The 23,761-nt window shown below is 40.7% G+C and overlaps 1 protein-coding gene and 2 pseudogenes across 1 annotated transcript; 2 read left to right on the top strand and 1 right to left on the bottom strand.

The window, feature by feature from the left end:
- The window catches only part of LOC148158375 (uncharacterized), a 10,854-nt pseudogene extending 4,536 nt beyond the window's left edge, over window positions 1-6,318 (top strand).
- A 5,278-nt stretch (window positions 6,319-11,596) lies between these two features.
- LOC106913279 (matrix metalloproteinase-9-like) lies at window positions 11,597-20,363 on the bottom strand. The gene is made up of 12 exons (XM_088007513.1): window positions 20,323-20,363; window positions 14,875-15,023; window positions 14,616-14,744; window positions 14,343-14,516; window positions 14,063-14,236; window positions 13,801-13,974; window positions 13,300-13,455; window positions 13,038-13,209; window positions 12,820-12,959; window positions 12,587-12,737; window positions 12,384-12,487; window positions 11,597-12,279 (listed from the first exon to the last, which is right to left on the bottom strand). Exons 1-12 carry the CDS (start codon window positions 20,361-20,363, stop codon window positions 12,173-12,175), a joined length of 1,671 nt encoding a protein of 556 aa, XP_087863639.1. The 3' UTR covers window positions 11,597-12,172.
- Window positions 20,364-21,244: 881 nt separating this feature from the next.
- The window catches only part of LOC148158374 (dnaJ homolog subfamily C member 16-like), a 7,186-nt pseudogene continuing 4,669 nt past the window's right edge, over window positions 21,245-23,761 (top strand).

Here is a 23,761-nt window from a genome sequence, read left to right as displayed (position 1 = left end):
GTGGCTAAAGCTGCTGCTAGCTGGTTTACTGTCCGATCGGAGGCTGGTTCCTTTAAACACAGAATGGTAAATTGACAATGACTGACAAAGGCTAATATGTAAATACTGTTTTATTACAGTTAATACAGAAAATTAACTTTTTAACGTTACAAAACTGACAGACAGCGGTGTATATATTTTCCCAACTGTGGCTAAAGCTGCTGCTAGCTGGTTTATTCTCCAATCGGAGGCTGTTTATTTTATACACAGTCAGAGAATGGTGAATTGACAATGAGTAATAACAGCTATCTAACACTTACGCTGTTATTATTTACCTTACCTTTTATGATATTCTTAAGATAATGAGTATCCGTGAATTTTTCAGTCAGGTTTCCCGAAGCAAAATCACACCGGAAGTAAAGATACACCGCTTTGAGTTATGGCGGCCATTGTCTGACGTCACTGTGAAAAGGGTCTATTCCGAACCCGGACGTGGAAACAGCACTGTAACAGTCAGCATTGAAGGCCATATTGTCTTTGAGAGGGTCTAGCCAACATTCCAGACAGGACAGTGTTCATCTTCTACATCTACATCGTCTGCCTCCAATATCAACATGAGGCACCCAAGACTTTGGTTCACTCAACGGTATATATACACCGCTCAAAAAAATAAAGGGAACACTCAAATAATACATCCTAGATCTGAATGAATGAAATATTCTCATTGAATACTTTGTTCTGTACAAAGTTGAATGTACTGACAACAAAATCACACAAAAATCATCAATGGAAATCAAATTTATTAACCAATGGAGGCCTGGATTTGGAGCCACACACAATATGTTTGTATATATATATATATATATATATATATATATATATATATATATATACACACACACACATATATATGAGGGATCACTGTGGTTCTTTTGGTGAGAGTTCACAAGCATTTCATGTAACATGATCAGCAGATTTTATAGTAATTTTCCACCACAAGCTACAAGAGAGAGTTTTCTGAAACTATAGTTGTGTGTGTGTAGCACAACATGTCATAATATAATTTGCTTTTGATTTTAGGCTGTGAAATGGTTTTTATTAAAGATATAATCTTCCATAGTAAAAACATCTCTGGTGAAATCGCAAAAGGCACAGGGTAGTGTGTCAGTTTTTACTGTTTTCTTTACTTGCATGTTTTCAGACATTTTAAGTTAACATTATTTAAACTTCCCCTTGCACAGAGGTTCCCAAACTGTGGGGCGTCATTGCAGGGGGGGCGCGGGAAGCCGTCTGGATGAAAAAAAAAAAAAAACATGAACACTGTATGCGCTGGGTTTTTACCTTAGAATGGCCAACTCTCTGTTATTCCTATGTATAATTGATACAGTAGAGGCTTCCACACTTCCCATATTTGTGTCCTCTGTCACTTTTATCAGCAGTTAAAACTGTTTAATCCGTTGTTAACATGTTGTTACCTGTTTTTCCGAGCCGCCTTTAAACGCAACATGAGCGCTACGACGCTCGCGCTGGGTTTCCACCTGTGAAGGAGACCTGCTGCTGCTGTGCGGAGCTACGTAGGTTTGTGTTAGAATCACGGCAGCAAAACGCAAAGAACTTTTCACAGTTTTTCCCTCCAAACTAACCGATTGAGTTGAGTAAAGCTGTTGGATGCAGGTAATGTTAGCTAAAAGATGACTAGCTAATATCAAAACAGAACCTTAAGCTTAACAAGTACCTTGTAGGCTACCGATGTTGGTGTCTACTTTCAGCTACGTACATTCATTTTGCCCCCAAAAAAGTCGATGTCCCCCCCCTCACACGCGTCGTTTCAACCAGACAGCCATTTGTAATCCATAGGGGTGGCTCAGAAAATGTTTGGAAACCACTGGTGGGGCGCAGAAGAAAAAGTTTGGGAACCACTGCCCTTGCATTAACCAATGCCATTTGAACGTCTGATTTTTTTGTATAAAGAGCTATTTTCAAAAAAATTAAAATTCTGAAACTGCCTTAAAAATCAATGCTTTATTAAATAAAGTTTTTTATATATATATTTAACTAGAGCATATTTGGTTGAATAAAAAATATCTCACTCTGTAATCATTAATCTAATGACACATAGTATTTTTTCCTTCCACTCACCTGTATGTAATATTATTATGGTCCCATTTGGGTACCCCACGAAATACGTTGTAATCTGCCACATCAGGAACACCACAGCGAGGTCGCTTCATGACCTTCAGTGTCGGCTTGTCCAGTTTTCCAGTCTCCTTCAGACCCATCTGTCTCTGCATCTTCTTCAGAGCCTTTGCTATGGACACCTTGGACCGGAAGTCACCGTGCTGCTCCGTTGCCATGTAACCAAACTTTTTCAGATAACTCTGTCAAAAACGATAGAGCACATCAAGAGCTCAGCCAAACACTCCCATTCTCAATTTGTGTTTTGTGACATTTATAAATTGCTTTCATAAAAAACATCTGTAGCTTTAATTTAGAAAGTAAAAATTTTCATTAACATTGTGATATCAGTCTCTGTTCAGGTTATTTGTTTTCCCTGAACAACTTTATTAAAACTCTGTTCTGGGAGTCTCAGACTATGTAGAGAAGAATAAACCATCTGCTACTCACTTGTGCCAGCTCCACATCTGCCACATTTTTGACGATGTTCCCTGGGGAGGTGACAAGGACCGACTTGACAGGACGGCTCCATCCGTTCTGTACGCCTATTCCCAAAAGTAAACACACCACTAACGCACAGCACCTCATGGCGAGCTCTGCTGCGGCACAAAATGCAACAAAAATGCAAAACCTAACTTCAAAGACAGATAATCACGTATAAACCAAAGTCAAAAGAAAAAACAAATTTCAGAAGATCGGCAAAGTTTCCACTTCAGTGATGTCTTCTGTGTTTTGGAAGTTGGTCCCTGTTGCTGCCTGTCTGAACTGTGCTGCTGGTTGGGGTTGTAGATGTTGTATTTATACAGAGTAGAGTCTTAGTCATCAAACCCTCGCTCCCGCCTACTGTAACATCAGTTCTGTGCAGAAATTTACAGGCTGGGGGAATTTCTAAAACATCCACAGGTAACACTTTATTTGACGGGGTGTGAATAAGACTGACATGATACTGTCGTAAATACTTGTCGCAAACATGAATAAGTCTTCATGAATATTTATGACTGTCATAAAGTGTAATTCGGTAAATTATGACACTTTTAATACAAAGTTGACATTATTCAAAATGTCTTTGTTATGACAACTTGACATTAACCAATAAATCATGATCTGACATAAATTTGTTATAAAAGTATTAAACTTTAAAAATTAGCTTTACGTGGTGATATTATATTGCTCTGACACTGTTTAAATTTCTTAAATGGGGTATATGCCACGAGAGGTGGTGACGTATTTCCGTTTGAATTTATGCCACATAGATTGGTTCCGGGTCCTGCTTGCTCCTATTGTTTTTGGCCAAAGCTGCAAGATCTGTACCATGAAAAAGACGCAAAACTTAAAATATCTGCGAGCTACTGGTACAACAATCGAGTTTTGTTGTGTGCCGTTGTGTCCAGTAATTAGCCAGTACCATCTGGTGCTTAGTTTTTTAATTTTCCTGCTGATATCAAGGCGGCAGCGGACTGTAGCCAAAACTTAGCCACTACAGCTAACACACGGTTTGTAGCTGTCTGCTATTTCAAAGCTTGAGGATATTGAAGATCCAGCGTCAGAAATGGGAAGACGGAGGTTAAAAGGAAGCTGTACGTGCTTCGTTCACTGGAATAATTTGTTGGAGAAAAATAATGCCGGAGGAAATCCACTGCTACGGAAACAGGCTGAGAACAGAGGCAGCGATTCGGCAATGTGTTCGGCGATTTTGCTTCTTTGTATAGCACTGCTAAGAAAAAGCTGCTTATTGAGATTTTGCTATAACATTTCTCTTCTTATTAAAAACAATTTGTGTGTTCAACTACGAACTTGACAGAGAAAAATAAGAGCATCACTATTGTGGGTGATGCAAAATGGATATGTAAGATGCATGGTGGTAGACAGGGCCGACCCAAGGCAACATCAAACCAAGCAGCAGCTTAAAGGGCCACCCCTCAGTGGAGCGGATTTTTTTAGTAATAATTTCTATGTCATTATAATAAAGACACAAATTTCAATATGAAGTGATTTGTTTTTACAAAAAATATATATTTGATAATGAATGTAGAAATCATTATTTTATGGAAAAAGCAAAACGATGTCTCAATAAAGGACTTATCCTTCATGGAGGGAAAAAACAAAAAGAACAGAAAAAACAAGATAAAGGTTTGTTTTAATGTGCCTTGGTAATGTAATGTAATGTAAAAGATTAGTAAAGCTACTAGCTTGATAGCGACCTGGAACGGTCCAGTTCAGCAGCCAAACATTTATGCCAGGCTCTTTGTGTTTGTGTGACACTGAGTTTAAACTTTAAATGAGTTGATTATCATGGTTGGCTCTGTATATTTCTGAGGTATTTTTGGCTTCAAAACGCCGTGTTTGATAACGTTTGGTAACAATAATTAAAATTTCTCGATGTTTGACATTGTGTAGCAAAAGGTTTTTTACGTCAGGCTACACAGCTGCTGCGTCGATGAGCTGCTCTATGCTGTAGTTGAGGATATGTTGTTTGCTGCTGAGCAGAATCATTTTGTGGCTAAAACAAACATTGTTACATCAACTTCTAAGTTATGTGAAACTTCTGTTAAAATTATTTGAAGGCTCAGAATCAGTCCAGTACCGGTACCGGTCCACATTCTCAGGGGAGAAAGACTCACCTGGTATAAATAAATTTTTTAGCTATTGGAGTAACGATTAAGAGAAATTTATTTAATCAAAGAATCTCATGAATATGTGTTTAGGGCTGCATCGATTGCAATTTTCTCGCCGATCCCTGTTTACTGATCTTTAAAAAGCCTGACCTACCGATTTTGATTTTAGCTGAAATAATTTTTTTTGGTCTGAAATGTCGCTGAATATAGCAAGAAAGTTGGTGAGTTGAAACAGTGGGTATGAATATTAACTGTAAATGTGGAGACCTGACCTGTTGGTTCGGTCTGTCAGTCAAACCTCTCACTGTAGAGCAGAAGAGGACAGAGGCTGATTTTTAAACCTTTGCTGATGAATATAACATTAGGGAATAAGATGGGCTTTGTAGTGATTTGGGTTTTTTGTGCGTTTATTTAGGATTTTGTGTTCTGTTGAGTCTTCTTGTTGTCCCATTAACCCTTTGATTGTCCCCAGCTGTCGGTTGTTTCTCCTGATTGTCTCCCTGTGTATTTAAACCTACCTGTGTTCCTTGTTGGGTCCTTGTCACATCCAGTCTGCAGTCAAGTCTGTCATTAGTTTTGTCTTACCAGTTCCTACCAGTTTTGAGCCTTAGCTTTCGGTGCTGCCTGGATTGTTTGTTTTCATCATTAAATTAATCATTTCATTCCCTAAAACCTGGGTCTGCTGAGTCTGCCTCACCACCTTCACCGCATATCATGACAGAAGAACCTGACCAAAAGTAACTGCGGTGAGGAACTCAAAAAAGGAAAAAGAAATATAATCTACAACATGGACCTTGCACATTGGAATGAGTTGATATCTACAATTAAGGACTACGTGGAGATTGTGCCAGAACCATACTTGGTCTTCAGACGCCTTGGGGTCACCATCAGACTCCTGTTTTTGCAGAAGGACTGGTCCGACCATCTCCCGTCCCTGGGGTGGGTGGAGCTTGTAGTGGCAAAATTTAAGGTTACTCTGATTAGCTGAATCATTAAGATCCTTCTGAAGCAGGTTTTCTGAGCTTAACATGACAATGGAGTCATTGGCCTTAGCAATACAATGAAGTCATTGAATTGTTCCTTTATCTCTCCTGGCTCCTAGTGAAGAAGACACATGTGTCTGTTGTCCTGTCTGCTGTCTGTCCCTGTAACCAAGTAGATTACCAAACTATGTGATCTGAATGAACCTCTACCTATAAAACTGTAAGTTGTGTTCTGCTCGGGACTCTTTCTCCTGACTGCATTCAGTGAACGTTTGAACACTGTTGAGCCTTCGAATAAATACTGATTAAGAATATATTCTTTGTCTGGTTCTTGAAACAGTTTTGCCTCACTCTTTGTTAAAGGAACATTTCCACAACAGTTTGCCGTTACGAACAGGATCCAGCGAGGTGGAGAGGTCAAGGGCGACAAGAGATCGAATGCATTGGCCAATCTGAGGAGTTTGTCTTCAGCTCACCTCCAAATTGAACGAGGGGAGCTGGAGGTCTCGTCCCTGCGACTGCCGACCGACCGGATCCATAAGAACCTCAATAAATTTATTGGGTGAGGACTGTTTCAATTGTTTTTTTTTTTTTGTTTGTTTTTTTCATATCTGCTGGGACAGGCTCCGATTGCTGGTGAACTAAACTCAACTATCTAAGGAGTAGATAGTGGGTATTTTTAATCTTTTTCCACCTTTAACGAAAGAAAGTATCTAAAGGGCAGATAGTGGGTATTTTCAATCTTTTTCCATCTTTAATGAAATAAAGTAACTATCTAAAAGGCAGACAGTGGGTATTTTTAATCTTTTTCCACCTTTAATGAAATAAAGTAACTATCTAAAAGGGAGATAGCGGGTATTTTCAATCTTTTTCCATCTTTAACGAAATAAAGTAACTATCTAAAAGGCAGATAGTGGGTATTTTTAATCTTTTTCCACCTTTAAGGAGAGAATGTAAAGAAAGAAACTATCAGAAGATAGTGATGGTTTTCTTTTTTTCTCGCCCAAAGAAACAAAGTAACTATCCAAAGGAAGATAGTGGGTGATTTTTAGCATTTCTACACATTGAAGGAAAGAAAGCCAGTGGAGAGACGTCTCACTGAAAATATGGGTTCAAGAACCTCAAAGAAAAGTTCGGAGCAGTCTGACCTGGGGCCTAGCAATTATATTTGGCAAAAAAACCACAATGGGAACGACTGTTTTGCATGCTGAAAACGGAATTATGACTTTCTTCAAGTGGGAAACTTGAGAGTTAATCAATTGAAACTGGTGCAAACACAGCTTGATTAAAAATGGATGTTAAAAAAAAAGAAAGTGGGCCACACTGAATACGGCTGCCCTTTCCCCTTTAAACACACTCGGCTTGGTAGGTCGTCGTCAGTTTAATTTTGTCGTGAGATATTTGACCAAAAAAAAACGGTGAATTCAGTCGCGAACAAGTCAAAGCTACATCCATGATGCTGAGTACCTAAAACTTTAATAGGTAGAGTCCAACTTCCTTTCAAAATGTGGCCTCTGAGGCGGACATCAAAAGACTGCTTAGGGCCCCATGGAGGCTTGGGCTGGCCCTGTTTGTTCTTCACTGTAATTGTTGCAGGTCCCAGGTGGAGGGACAGGCGGGCAGATCCAAATAACCTGTTTTAGCAGGAGAAACGAGTGAGCCACAGGAGAAGGTGATGCTGTGCTGGTAGCTCTCATCCGAATGGAGGGGAGATTTTTCCACACAGAACTGTTGCACCGTCAGTCCCGTCATGTCCCACGTCTGCCATCTAGTGGCGCATTTGTGCTACTGCGTGACATTGCCCCAAACATTTCAAAACAGGGTAAAATCCAAAACTAAAATCACAATTTAACCAAAGAAATGCGACCACACTTTGTTTGGTCACAGAAACAATGTGGAAGTCACATAATTTCAATGTTTGAATTTCAATTCCTGTTTCTAGAAATACCTTGTAGTTTGTACAATTTATTAAATAAAATACAAATATGTGATAATCAAATTCCTTTGGTGCATTTCTCTGATCAGATTAAAAATTTGATCAGAGAATTTAAGGCTTCACTCTAAATAAGCCTGATATAGAAAGTTTGCAGTAAAAATAAATATTTGTGTGTGTGTGTGTGTGTGTGTGTGTATATATATATATATACATATATATATATGTATATATATATATATATATGTATATATATATATATATATATACATATATATATATATGTATATATATATATATATATATATATATATATATATATATATATATATATATATATATATATATATATATATATATATGTAATAATTTCTGGAAACCCAGCATGTTAAGTCTTCTGGTAAATGGTTTTTGTACAACGACCTGTCTCGGAAAGCTAATTGTACTATAAGTGATTTTAAGAGATTTTTTTTTATTGATGTTTTTAACCATAATCCTCATTATGCCATTTAATATAGTTGATTGGTGGAACTCTGTTACATTTGTAGTAAAGAATGAATAGTAATCATGCTTCTTATGCACTTTTCAGCTGCTTGAAAAAAACAAAACAGATTTTACATTTTTCAGTCTATCAAAAGACTGATTAGGGCCCAAAGGAGGCTTGAGCTGGCCCTGTTTGTTCTTTATTGTAATTGTTAAGGTCCCAGGTGGAGGGACAGGCGGGCAGATCCAAATAACCTGTTTTAACAGGAGAAACAAGTGAGCCAGAGGAGAAGGTGATGCTGTGCTGGTAGCTCTCATCCGAATGGAGGGAAGATTTTTCCACACAGAACTGTTGCACCATCAGTCTCGTAATGTCCCACGTCTGCCATCTAGTGGCACATTTGTGCTACTGGTAAATGGTTTTCTTCTGGTAAATGGTTTTGTACAATGACCTGTCTCGGAAAGCTAATTGTACTATAAGTGATTTTAAAAGATTGTTTTTAATTGATTTTTTCCACCATAATCCTCATTATGCCATTTAATATAGTTGATCGGTGGAACTCTGTTGTATTTGTAGTGAAGAATGAATAGTAATCATGTTTCTTATGCACTTTTCAGCTGCTTGAAAAAAAAATAAAACAGATTTTACATTTTTCAGTCCATATCAAGAAAATACATAGGCAGCTGCAATTTCATTAAGACTCAGAAGTTATTGTGGTGTTTAAACACTAGGGGGAGACGTGCGCACATTTGATGATGATGAACACAGGCTTTTGTGTTAGTTACCCTACGTTACCCGGCATCTTTCAGTATCTGTTTAACAAAGCAGTAAAAGGAGGAAAAAGTATGAAAGAAAGAAATTGATTTGCCATATACAGTTTTTTTTTCAGATATTATTTCAGCCTTGTTACTCGCAAATTAGAAGTTTCTCATGAAAGTAAATTTATTTACTGGTTTATTGAATGAAGGCAGATGTGTATCAGTTTCTTGAAAAAGTATGCTATTGTATAAGACGGATGAAAACTTATTTTGAGTAGACTAGTTTGTCTGGTTGTTGCTTGTTTGAATGGGAACAATTGTTGAGTATACATAAGACCCAAAACTGTAACATTTATAATTTGCAATTTGCTAATACCGAGCTAATTTGCAATGCATCTATCCAGTCGGCGGTCCTTAACATACTCAGTCATTGTTAAAGAAGCTGGCTGCACAGAGCGTGCTGTCTCAATGCATAATAATGTGAAGCTTATTGGAAGAAAAAGGGTGGGATAGAAGAAGACTCGCAAGGCGTGGAGTTAGTGCTTCACGAGCTACCAGACATATCCAGGAATGGGCAACAACTAGCACTTTACTTGAGTTAAGCCAGTGGAACCCAAAGTCTGGGTGGAGACCCCATTTTGGGTCACCACTTTGTAATTGTGGAGTGCTAAGATGCAAAGATCAACCTAAATAATACACATCACTAAAGTAAAGCATATTGTTACTATTAACATTCTTATAGTTTGGCATAGCTTTAGAATAGATAAAAGCATCATGTTGACCCATGTGTTAGCTGTTGTTGCTGCTTATGTTGTCATTGTAGCCCATTTGTAGCTGATTGAAAGAGCTGAAGTCCCCAGTGTAGAAAAGTTTGGAAAATAAACCACTCCTGAAACAGAGACAACTTCAGAAAAATAGTACCTGAGCTAAAAAGAGAGCTAGTTTATGGAACCAACTACCGTATTAAATGGCCTATTTTAGGACTTTTTTCATATATTACACATTATAAGGCGCATAGAATAGACGCTTCACACTCTATTATTACACGTCCCCAAGTACTTTATATAGTAGGCTGGCCCAGTCATTGTTTCACTCACGGTGTTGGTGTTGCGATATTGTGCCCAACTGCTTTCTGGGTAACACAGACCACGACAAGCTGCCGCTGCAGTCTCTGTCTCTCTTCCCCTGCCCCTCCCCCCCGGGCTTTAAATGTATTATCAAACTTTATTACCAAACCAGTTCTAACAACTATCCCAGCATCCTCACACCCTCAGCATAAATATAGCCGTGGACAAGATCACTGATGCCTATTGTTCTTGCAAGGCTGGGTAAGTCGGCATTCATGGTTTTGATGGTCCACAATGTACATTAGCATGTGTTTACTACTGTAGCTTGTGTTTGTGAGACGGTCACGCACGTGTTAGCTACGCTGTGACGTAAAATGGGCATTAGCCAATGACACAAGGCCCCTGTGGTAAGGTCAGTTGCTAGTCCTGTTGTGGCTCAATATTGGTCTACATATAAGGCGCACCGGATTATAAGGCGCACTGTCGGCTTTTGAGGAAATTGAAGGTTTTTAGGTGCGCCTTATAGTGCAGAAAATACGGTAGTTTATCGTCTTAAAAATTGTCAGTTTTTAACCTGAAAATAAAGATTGCATTACCTTACATGCCTTGAATGCAGAAGGAGCTTCAAGCAAGAACAGAGTAAATATATTGTGCAGCACATAGAAATATTTTTCACTGAATCAATATTTTTATTATAGAAATAAAAGGTGAATGGACTTATGCAATATTTGGATTTTCTTAAGGTTTAAATGTAAAAAATAAACGTTCTTTAACATTGCGACACAGATTTCTGTAACAGGTAATTAGTTTCCTGCGCAGCTTGACTGAATCTGGTTTTGGGAGTCTGTGTCTATGAAGACAAAAAGAGCCATCTGTTTACTCCCTCCTGCCAGCTCAGTATCAATCATAGTTTTGATGTCGCCACAAAGAGGGAAAAGCAAGATGCTGAACACGCATTCACGCAAATGAAATCTGAAGGACAGAATCTTATAATAAGGCACAGGAAAGTTTAATATTTTAACCAGTAAGGGTCAGACAAAATTTTTGTTTGTGTGTGGAAGATTTAGCTTTTCCTTTCCACACTATCCACACAAGGCAGTATGGATTCATGCTATTTTATTATTCTGAGTCTATTGTGTCAGTGTTGCATCTGAAATTGAGACTCATTTGACAAGACAACATATTTCCAATTTGTCGCTGTCCAATTTTGATGAGTCTGTGTGAATTGTTGCCTCACTTTCCTGTTCCTACTTGTCACTAGTGCTTGGTGTGACAGTTTGCTGTAGCCAATCTACTTCAAGATTCAGTGCGTTTACAAATGTACATCAACATTACTTGCTTAATTATTTATCTTTCTTTCATTCTGACTAGTCTGCCATTCTCCTCTAACATCACCAATGTATATCCATATACACTCATCTGCTTCTCACTCACCATCTTCATTTTGTCTAATTTCTTTCTAAGTTTTTGTAAATAATGTCTTGCTTCATTGTTTCCATGGAATGTTCTTGTTTTATGAACTCCACCAATTTCGACAACATAATGCTCCCACCACCATACTTAAAGTATTTGCAAATGATAAAGACGCTGACAAAGGAAGAATGTTCTCACATCATTTTTATTGCATTGAAAGCTGGAATATTTGTACAAAATTATTAGTTTTATAAATAATTTTAATTATGATTAATATTATGGCTTTGAAACCAATTTCAGAAAAACTCATGAAACCACACAAAACAAATAGGCTCATGACATAAAATAATAATATTAGATGTTGTTATAAATACCAAAAAAATAAAATGATTAGAATACTGACAAGGGTCTGAACCAGTCAGACATGAATTTTTTTTATCCAGAAAGCATGTGTTGAATTTACTTGTATGGGTCTCAAATTACAGGCCACTATGGTCATCAGTTCACAGCATGTTAGACTGATTGCAAACGACGGTTGTTTTTCCTTCTGGGCCTTTGACTTGCATTCAGTCCAATGCTGTATGAGTAATAATCAGCCAAATTCAATAGAAGTCAGTCGTTCACATTGCATAAAGCACATGCATCATACAAAATCATGATGCACAAACACTGCATCACAGTCTTTCAGTCACCTGCACAAAGAAACAATTGGTTGCTCCAGCCTCACTGCCCATCTGTGCATGTATCTCAGTTGTTATTTCTTTATTATTTTGGGCATTTCAGAAGATCATACTTCACATTGCCGGTGTGGTCCACCTCCCTGCGAGAATTCAGGCGCCAGTAGAAAAGATCTCTGCAGAAATAAATGTTGCCTGAAAGACAAAACGTTGATGTTACAACGACCACAATGTATGCCATGTTTTGTTGACGTTTGTGCATTTGTGTTCCCGAGCTTTGTTGTAGAAGGCATGTTTACCTTTGTGCTGGAACACATCATGAGCATCATTAGGGACACCTCCAAAGATGGTGTCGGTATATTTGGGGTATCCTTTGTCAATCATATGGGTCTTGAGATCAAACCTGTAGGGATCAGAGAGAGATTGAGATCTACTGTATGTCCTTTAACAAGATGGGTTAATTTACAGATTTTGTCTAAAAAAGGGAGCAATTTCTACTCACCTCCAAATGTTTTCTCCGCTGAAGAGAAGCACTTTGCTCTTCCCTCTATACAGCGCTCCCTCCACCTTCTGTACACTTGGGGGCAAACCAAGCTTCTCAATACTGTGGGGACCTAGCACACTGCTTCCTGTGTACACCCAGAACCTGGTTCCTAATGTAACAATAAAATATGATTACAACTCTTTGTCTAACATTTCAGTGCTCTGATAAGCTCTTATAAGAACAATCCTTACCTGAAAAGAAGTATATTTTTGTGGTCTGAACATCCTCAAAGGCAGAGTCAATGACAGCAGGTAGAGCTGGCCAACTCTGAGAAATGGAAAATGGTCCTGTTCGACCTACATCTGTCTTGCTTGATACCTTCCAGAAATACCTGTCAACCAGAAATGCAAGATTAGCACCTCAATAGGTTATGTTTCTAGAGCATAAGTAGAACTAGCTATTTGCTTACCCATCTTTGAAGAAATGCAGATGTTTCTGAATCACAGTGATGGTGTCAAACTTGAGCATCTTGCAGGGGTCTTTGGTGGGATCTACAATGGGTGACACTGTCACGACAGATGAACTAGTCGGATTAGGTATTACTGCAGCGTTGAGAGTAGGACCAGGGCCTGGTGTATTTCCTGCAAAATATGGAAATGTTCTTGGTTAAGGCAAAGTTTTCATGTGTTTGACAAGATTCATTGTGAAAGAGTACTGAGTTGTCAGCTCACCGTAGAGGAACTGAATGCCATCAATGTCGTCCTGATCCAGGGAGAAATCCTCCACATAGCTGTACTGAGGGTACATCAGAGCGTTTCTAACGTTGGAGTGGTACAAACCCAGTGAGTGTCCAAACTCGTGGGCAGCCACCTGGAACAGGCTATAACCTGTAAGATAGCCGGTTAGAAATTTCATAAATTACATAAAATGATAAACGCAGAACAAATTCTTGTATTCCTGTTGCTCACCCAGGTCAGGACAGAAACCCCATGTCTGGTCTCTATCATAATTGTCAGTGGTGGCACACCACGATTTAAAGTCTGTCCTCCCATCAGTCGTACATTCGTCATATGGTATCCCCTGAAATACAAAAGGAAAGTGGCAGGGATCTCCAGCTGGGCTTGTCACAATTACAGAAGTGTCTGGACAAAAAGAGACAAAATAACTGTGGTTAAACAAAGCAACAAACTACTGTGGCAGGACTTTCACACCTTGTGTTTTCTGTTACCCACCACGTTTGGGACAGAAGCCAAATTTCTGGTCTCTATCATGGCTGTCAGTCGTGGCACACCACAATTTGCCGTCTGTCCTCCCCTCACTAGTACATGAGTGGTATTCCTTGCCCCGGTACACAAAAGGAAAGTGGCAGGCATCTCCATCCGAGGTTCCTCCAATTACAGCAGTGTCTGGACAAACAGAGACAAAATAACTGTGGTTAAACAAAGCAACAAGCCACTGTGGCAGGATTTTCACGCATTGTTTCCTGTTACCCACCACGTTTGGGACAGAAGCCATATTTCTTGTCTGTGTCATAGTTGCTAGTGGTGGCACACCAGCGTTTTCCGTCGGTGCGACCGTCGGTGGTGCAGCTCTTATACATCTTACCCAGGAAGGTGAAGGGGAAGACACAGGGGACTCCACCCGCATTTCCACCAACAGTGAACGAGACTGTGAGGATTACAGTTGAAAGCGTAGTTGGATGAGTTCCAGTTTTCCTTCACAAGCTCATAAACATAATGGATAACTTCAGGCTTGTCATTTTTGTCATGCTTACGTTCACTTGGGCAGCCGCCAAATTTTCTGTCTTGGTTGTAGTCGGCTGTGGTTGCACACCAGGGCACGCTGTTGTTTACGCCTTCAGTGATGCAGGTGGTGTATGATTTCGCCCCGTAAGTGAAGGGGAAGTGACATATGGCACCTCCCGCATTGCCACCGTACGTCTTCACCACTGAGAAGACAGATTGGATTGTGTGTTAAAGGAAATCTGTGCAAAGAACACCAGAGGAAGGAGGAAGGTATAAGCACGTGATTTCTGAGGTGTGGTTACCATTTCCTTTTCCCAGAGTCCAGTATTCGTCATCGTCAAAGTGGGCGTCCCCCTGAATGCCCACACCGGGAGCAAAGGCGTGAGCTAGAAGGCCATCCTTACCATCAAAGGGGTATAGATCCCCGTGGTCTAAAAAAAACATGATTTTTATATCAATCAAACATTGATATAAAAATCAATGTTTGATTTTTATAATTCAGCTTCTTAATTTGTTAGAGTGCAAAAGGTTTGATTTAGAAATGTAAAAAAGAGCACATACCAGTTGTTCCAAAGGAGATCATGATGTCTGCATTGCCTTGAAAAAGGCGGGTAAATGTCAGAGGGGTGACATCACTCCACATGTTGAAGGCTCTTGCAACGACATCATCAGTCAGATTGCTATCTATGTCAGGAGAATAGTTCAGGATCCTGAAGACACAGTGAACTCAAAATTACTAGCTGATCCAGTCTGATGGAAACTTATCAATACTTTTAGTCCAGGTCGGTACCAAAACGCTGTTCATCAACATCCTCGGATGTCCAGTCAAGGGATCCGGGTCACGGCACCAAATTGTCGTGGAAAAAAATTATTACATAGCACTGTTCAGGTGAAATCACTCAATCAGGTTTATTCATATATTGTGCACAATACAGAGAGTTTGTGGGACAATCAATAATGAAGTAATTCTGAATGGAAAGGTCCGCCAGGCATAGTCAACACGAGTTTTATATCAAGGATAAGGAATTGAAAACAAATGGGTGAGACAGTCTGGTTCTCATGCAGCTGTGGGAAACAACTTCCAACCATGTACTTGTAACCCAAATACAGTGATCCCTCGCTATAATGCCATTCATCTTTCGCAGTCTCGCTGCTTCGTGAATTATTTTGTGCAGTTTTTTTTCACAGTGCATTGTGTTCTGCGTCCTGTTGGTTAAACAGTTTCCGAGCTCCTACTCTACCTGTGTGCCAATAACGTTACGGTATTTAAATACAAGCAGGGGTGCTGCCAGGAATTTTGGACCCCTTGACAAAAATTTAAATTGGGCCCCCCTCACTCAGCTGCTGTTACAATTTCTTGAGTCTATCTGACCCATCAAAAGCGTCATAATTTCAAAGGCTTGCAACTAACTGCCTGGCTTTCTTCGGTCCAATACAGATAACTAGTACAATATTTATTGCTCATGAATTCTACATGAGCAGTAATGTAGGGCCTGCCGGTCAGACCTGGCAGGCCCAAACGTGTAGTGAGGGTCTGCTGGGAACGTCTGGCTGAGTCCCCTGTGAGACAGAGCTTTAACTCCCATCTCCGGCAGAACTTCGGACACGTTCCGGGGGAGGTGGGGGACCTTGAGTCTGAATGGACCGTGTTCCGTGCCTCCATTGCCGAGGCGGCTTATCGGAGTTGCAGCCGCAAGGTTGTTGGTGCCTGTCGTGGCGGCAACCCTCGAACCCGTTGGTGGACACCTTCGGTGAGGGATGCTGTCAAGCTGAAGAAGGAGTCCTATCGGGCCTTTTTGGCCTGTGGGACTCCAGAAGCAGCTGATGGGTACCGACGGGCGAAGCGGCATGTGGCTTGGGTTGTCGCTGAGGCAAAAACCCGGGCGTGGGAGGAGTTTGGAGAGGCCATGGAGAAAGACTTCCGCACGGCTTCGAGGCGATTCTGGTCGACCATCCGGCGTCTCAGGAGGGGGAAGCAGTGCAGCACCAACACTGCTTATAGTGGGGATGGTGCACTGCTGACCTCGACTCGGGACGTTGTAGGCCGGTGGGCGGAATACTTCGAAGACCTCCTCAATCCCACCAACATGCCTTCTGTTGAGGAAGCTGAGCCGGTGGACTCTGGGTTGGGCTCTCCAATCTCTGGGGATGAGGTCACCGAGGTGGTCAAAAAGCTCCTCGGTGGCAGGGCCCCGGGAGTGGATGAGATCCGCCCGGAGTTCCTTAAGGCTCTGGATGCTGTAGGGTTGTGTTGGCTCACGCGACTCTGCAATATTGCATGGACATCGGGGGCAGTTCCCCTGGATTGGCAGACTGGGGTGGTGGTCCCCCTGTTTAAAAAAGGGAGACCGGAGGTGTGCTCCAATTACAGAGGGGTCACATTCTTAAGCCTCCCTGGTAAGGTCTATTCAGGGGTCCTGAAGAGGAGGGTCCGTCGGATAGTCGAACCTCGGATTCAGGAAGAGCAGTGTGGTTTTCGTCCTGGTCGTGGAACACTGGACCAGCTCTACACCCTCAGCAGGGTCCTGGAGGGTGCATGGGAGTTCGCCCAACCAGTCTACATGTGTTTTGTGGACTTGGAGAAGGCGTTCGACCGTGTCCCTAGGGGGGCCTTGTGGGGGATTCTCCGGGAGTATGGGGTACCGGGCCCTTTGATACGGGCTGTCAGGTCCCTGTATGACCGGTGTCAGAGTCTGGTCCGCATTGCCGGCAGTAAGTCGGGCTCGTTTCCGGTGAGAGTTGGACTCCGCCAAGGCTGCCCTTTGTCACCGATTCTGTTCATTACTTTCATGGACAGAATTTCTAGGCGCAGCCGAGGTGTTGAGGGGATCCGTTTTGGTGGCCTTGGGATCACGTCTCTGCTTTTTGCGGATGACGTGGTCCTGTTGGCTTCATCGGAACGTGATCTGCAACTCTCGCTGGAGCGGTTCACGGCCGAGTGCGAAGCGGCCGGGATGAGACTCAGTGCCTCCAAATCCGAGGCCATGGTCTTGAGCCGGAAAAGGGTAGAGTGCCTTCTCCGGGTCAGGGGGGTCGCCCTGCCTCAAGTGGAGGAGTTTAAGTATCTGGGGATCTTGTTCACGAATGAGGGAAGAAGGGAGTGGGAGATCGACAGGTGGATTGGGGCAGCGTCTGTTGTGAAACGGGCGCTGTACCGGTCTGTCGTGGTGAAGAGAGAGCTGAGTCAAAAAGTGAAGCTCTCGATTTACCGGTCGATCTACGTTCCTACCCTCATCTATGGTCATGAGCTTTGGGTCATGACCGAAAGAACGAGGTCTCGGATACAAGCGGCCGAAATGGGTTTCCTCCGCAGGGTGGCTGGGCTCTCCCTTAGAGATAGGGTGAGAAGCTCGGTCATCCGGGAGGGACTCAGAGTAGAGCCGCTGCTCCTCCACGTCGAGAGGAGTCAGTTGAGGTGGCTCGGGCATCTGGTCAGGATGCCTCCTGGACGCCTCCCTGGAGAGGTGTTCCGGGCATGTCCCACCGGGAGGAGGCCCCGAGGAAGACCCAGGACACGCTGGAGGGACTATGTCTCTCAGCTGGCCTGGGAACGCCTTGGGATTCCCCCGGAGGAGCTGGAAGAAGTGGCTGGGGAGAGGGAAGTCTGGGCCTCCCTTCTGAAGCTGCTGCCCCCGCGACCCGACCCCGGATAAGCGGAAGAAAATGGATGGATGGATGGATGGATAGATGGATGGATGGAATTCTACATCAAAGAGTAGAATTCAGTATGCATACAGTCTGCATACAGTATGCAAGTAATTTGCTTAATTTTTTTCTATTAGTTTTAGATTACTAAAACTAGTAATATTATTACTACCGTGTTTCCCCGAAAGTAAGACAGTGTCTTACTTTCTTTTTATCCCCAAAAGCCCCACTATGTCTTACTTTCGGGGTATGTCTTATATTGGAAAACAATTGTCCAATTTGTTTTAACCATAAAATTAACATTTATGTTTAACCATAAAATTAACATTTATGTTTTACTGATTTATGATTAATACTGTGTGCATTACCGTATTTTAAGCAGGAGGCGGCAGTGACAAGTGCAGGGGACGGCGCTGTGACGTATGGAGAGGGGTACAGTGCGGACGTGGGCAGGAGGCGGCGCGCAACTAGAATACCCCCGTGTTTTCTCTAGAAACAACCAGTCAGTGGCAGGAGAGGCTTATATTAGCCGACCCCCCTGAAACCCCCAATCGGGGGTGTCTTACTATCGGGGAAACACGGTAGTAATATTATAGTAGTAATATTAGTTTTAGATTACTGAAATGTCTCTCCCCATGAGCAACAGTCAAAATATACACGAAGCAATCCAGACTTCTCAAAAAATGCTGTGTAGTTGCATTTTATTCAAGCTGCAATATATAACTTAAATAAAAAATATATGTTTTCACCATATTTATTAAAGTTGTCACTATGTTGTGACAGTTGTGACAGTTTTTTATGAGATAGATTGTCAAAACAATCTCCTCCACCTCCTTCCTGAATTACTATTACTGGTTAAAGTAATGCACCTTTCTGACCAAAACAACCAATCAGAACCAGTAGGAGGGTCTTAGCACTGTCAATGAACCTCATTCACTCACTGCTAAATGGGCTAATGGTGGAGAAGCAAATTATTGTTACAGGAAAATCCTTGATCTGCTATCATTGGTAGCTATGCTTGCTAGACTAAACATTTACAACAGTCTAACTAGCTGCAGAATAGCACAGAAGGAGGCAGAGGAAGGATGAGCCACATGAGATTGTGATTGATAGCACTAAACCTCTCCTGCCACTGACTGGTTGTTTCTAGAGAAAGCAGAGGGAATAGATTTTTCACAGATTACCTCTCATACCATAATGTCACAACTTAACAGTTTTAACAAATATGTGGAAAAAATATAGGTCAGGAGGGACATGGGTTAGAGCTGCTGCTGACCGACTCATCTGTTAAGTGGTAAAAGGTACAAAGGACAAATTAAATATATGAATATGTTGGGTTTTTTTCCTTAATTCATTAAATGCTAGTGAAGTGGAGGTAATTAGTCTGTAGTTAAGGTAACTATGCTAAATGGCTGATAATCTCATACAGTCTACCCACCTCTTGGAGAAAAACTGAGCTATAAATTGACACTCTTGCCTTTTTCTCTCTCTCTCCCTCTCTCTTTCTCTCTTTTTATTTTTGAAAACCTGATTTTATAACTTTTCTTAGCAGCATAGTAACTGACAACAATCATTCATGTCTTCCACTGACTGCTGCTAACAGAGTCATAATGAAGCGCTCCAAGCAGGAACGAACCGTATATTGTAGATAGCAGGCACGTGCAGGGGGCGGGGCTAGGTTGTTTGAGCACCTGCCCCTTTTGCTCCTTGCCCCAAGTGCCCTTTTGGTCAATTTTTTTTTTTTTTTATTATTATTTTCTAAGCCCTCTTCTTACACATAATAACATGTACTAAAATTATTTTTGTTTTTTTGTTGGGGTTTTTTTTTTGTACAACATATATGCCCTCCGGTCACCTTGTTACCTTTGACCTTTAACCCGTGACGCATGACGCAATTGCCTCTCACGCAGTGAGATAAGGCGGCTAACTGCGGAGCTCAACATAGCGAACGTTCCAGATTACAGAACAGTTTTTGATGAATAAAGTGGAGTAGACTTGCTTCTTGTCAGATGACGGAAAACCACGTTGAAGTATTGTTTCTGCTTCAGCGGTTTAAGCAAAGAGGTAATGAAATACAACAGACACTGACAAGCCTCTGCGTCTGGTTTACTCAGAGGCGGAGCCAGAGGGGGGCCCGGGAGGAAAAGTGCACCCCGTGTCATCTGATTGGCCCCCCCAGTGGCCCGCCCTGATGATTGACATGTAACAGCACCAGGTCATTCCTGTACATTATTTGGAATCATTCTAAGCCAACCTAATATCTAAAGAAGAAAAACAATAATAAATATATGAAAAAAAATGTATAAAACTTTATATAAGTCCATGTGATGACATAAATAAATAGATTTACATCAGGCGCGATACCAGCCTTCTTTGTACTTGTACTCATAAAAACGAGCTGACATTGATCCCCTGTATGTTTCAAATGTGCTGCACTGTGGTGCAACTCAAAGGCTAAAGCACTTCATACCTGGTGGTTGTAAAACACCAAGAAGTTATTTACTGATCCTCCACACAAAAAAAAAAAAAAAAAAAATCGAAGAGGGGCCGACAATGTTCGTAGTTTGGAGCAAAGGTTGTGCTAGAGATTTTTCGTTGTCTGTCAAAGAAAAAAATAATTTTATTTCCAATTTGTAGTAATCAAACGAAACATTTAGTATTTCTCTGCGAGACCGTTTTTGAAATCAGGTAACATTTCACGAAATAACGTGATTAGAAGACGGCAGAACTCTGATCGTTTCCTGATCACTTCCTTCTGCCTGTGAGAGGAAAAATCCCGCAGAAGCGGATCAGCTGCGCTACACGCTCCAAAGCCTTTGATTCGTTAAAGCGTTCAGATCAGAGGTGATTCTCTGACAGATATTGTTCTTAGTATGCAGTGGCGCAACTGCACATTATTCAGGTGGATGCGAAAACATAAATCGGCGCATGTTTTCGACTCTGTTCTCTTTGTGTAAAGTTGAAACTGCCTGCGCACCAAGTGTCAGCTGCGCTTGATCACAGTCTGGACAGAAATGAAATTAAGTGACTCCACTTAAATTACCATTAATTCACCCGCTGCGGTCTGAATGCACAGCTTCACAAATTCTTCCTGGTTGCATCTGCAGAGAAATCTGCGCTGGTTCATCAACATTTGGATCTGTATGAACCAAACCGAACAATTGAACTCTGCGAGATTTTTTTTCTTTTTTTTTCTTTTTAACCCTGTGCAGGGTTCGGGCGTGCGTTTTTACCAGGATTTTTTATTTTCATTTTTTGCATGGTATCGCTTCTCCAAAATGGACTGATGTTACGTCTGCCGCGCTCCTTCTGTGCATCGCTCTCCTTCTGGGTGCGGGAGGGTAACATCTTCAGCTCCATTTGTTAAAACTGCAGGGCGAGTTAAATTTAATTCTTCGCAGCGGCGCCGCATTGGTTGTGCAGCGGACTGCGCATGGATCTAATTAACTTCTGCACCTTTATTTACTTCCTCAAAATAAACTGATGGCTCCTCTGTTTAGACTATAAATGGATTAAAACAACGTTGCATTGTCTTTGGTTTTCTATGTTCTGTACTGGAGACTGGAGTTAAAGGCGCCATTTCAACTAAAGATTTGCAATGATTTTCCTAACCAAGGTGTCCTGTCCATCACTCTTCTACACGCTGTCAGCTCCCGGTCAGAAAGACGCATTTAGTTCAATGTCCATGAGATGATATTCAGAAAGGATATTTTTATTGAATGATTTTAGTTGCCTCTGCAGTGAAATCTTTGCGTAAAGTCTGTCATGTCTCCATTTGAACCAGTCAAAGGTGTTTATATATATTTATAATATATATATATATATATATATATATATATATATATATATATATATATATATATATATATATATATATGTGCGCACGTAAATTTTGCCTTTTGCCCCCCCAGAGGTAGTCCTGGCCCCCCAACTTTAAAAGTCTGGCTCCGCCACTGGGCTTACTCTGAAGATCTACTGAGCGGGAGGAGACAGCCAGGTGAGGAAAAACTGTTCTTATCTATCGATTCAGTATTTTTATCATACAGACATTAGGCTGTTGTTGTGCTATTCGCTAGCTGCTAGCTAATGACTTTGCTAGCAAAGGAAGATAACTATAAAGCTTCTTCCCTATATTGTTAATGATAGCAGTCATTCTTCAGTATCGCTTATGCCAGTGTTTTTCAACCTTTTTTGAGCCAAGGTACATTATCTTAATTGAAAAAATCTCGAGGCACACCACCAACCAAAAATGTAAACAAAGATACTCTGTAGCCGCCTATATTACATATATAGTCATTCTTATCAAAGTGTCTTTAATAGGAATCAAATAAGCACAAAAAATTATTTTTATCATATTTTACTTTTCTTATTTCAAATTGCACCTAACATGTCCACTTCAAAAATACACCTGAACAGTGCCACAACACTGTCGTGTGTGATGCATGAATATGGTAACATTCATGCATCACTAATTCTCTTGTTTTAATGTAAAATGCTCTGTACATACTGCCATCTAGTGATAATAAAATTACATGATTAAACCGCTCACTACTACAGCAAAGACACTCAAAGATGGCATTATTTGCAGATAATTAATTTGTTTTGAAAAAATCTTTTTAGACCAATTACAGTATTTTCCGGACTATGAGCGCACCATACTATAAGCCATACCTTCAAATTTTTTGAAAATTTTTTTTTTTGTGATTTTGGGTCCTGGCTCCGATCATCATGTGAGAATCACAAGCAAAACTTTGGGTCACAAACAAAAACTTAGAATAGAAAGAAAATATTTCTGACAAGTGCAAATAAGTTTCTTTAGTAAATAATTTTTTCACTTCTTAAGACAAAAATGTGTGATTTTAATTTTAAAACAAGTTTTTTTTAAGCAAAACTTAGTGGGCTTTTTTCATGGTGACATGCATTAACAATTAAATTTTTTCTTTTTTTTTTTCTTTTTTCTGCAGTTCCACGTTAAAGTTTGATGCAGCGCTGCTTCCCCGAATGGACCATCTTCATCGCCCCTGCAAGTGCAGCAAACAGGCAGCTCTTTTTTCTAGATTACTGTACATTAAAAGGTTGCATTGTGCTCTTGTTTATATTTTTAATAGTGTAATTCTGCAAAGATAAAATATGTCTGGTGGTCTAGCTCTTATTTACATATCTTGTTAAATTGTGGGTTTGAATATTGTAATACGTTCCTATAACAAAACAAACCTTCACAAAGAAATTACTAATAAAATATATTACATATGCATAGTTGTATGCTGTATATAGAGATTTTCCTTAGCTTTTATTATATATCTTACAATTTTGTAATTTATAATTATTAAAATGAAAGCTGTGTGGCTTTGTTAATATTCTGTCTTAGAATGTGGCTAGATGTGCCCTTTTTTTGAGCACTTGCCCATTGAGTGATCTCTGCAAGGCCCTGGCAGATAGGGGGGTTCAGGGAAAATATGGATGTGTGTTTGTTGGTCTGGGAGTGGGAACATTAAATTTTTACTGCTTAAAACAATCTTTGAAATTACAATATGATTAATTTTGTAATTGACAGGGCCCCGATTTTTATTTTTATTTTATTTCTATGAACAATAAATAAATTGTGGAGGGTCCCCTGTTGGTCAGGGCCCCTAGAATTGTCATCACTTTTCCGCCCTATACTGCACTCTATACTGTGCAACCCCAACGAAAAACGAGGGATCACTGTGGTTCTTTTGGTGAGAGTTCACAAGCATTTCACATAACATGATCAGCAGATTTTAACTTATAGTAATTTTCCACCACAAGCTACAAGAGAGAGTTT

Source organism: Poecilia mexicana, unplaced genomic scaffold, assembly GCF_051168715.1.
Source record: "Poecilia mexicana isolate PSO_F unplaced genomic scaffold, ASM5116871v1 scaffold_7, whole genome shotgun sequence".
Classification (NCBI taxonomy): domain Eukaryota; kingdom Metazoa; phylum Chordata; class Actinopteri; order Cyprinodontiformes; family Poeciliidae; genus Poecilia; species Poecilia mexicana.
Note: the sequence above shows the minus strand (reverse complement) of the source record. Positions and strands in the feature narration are given on the sequence as shown.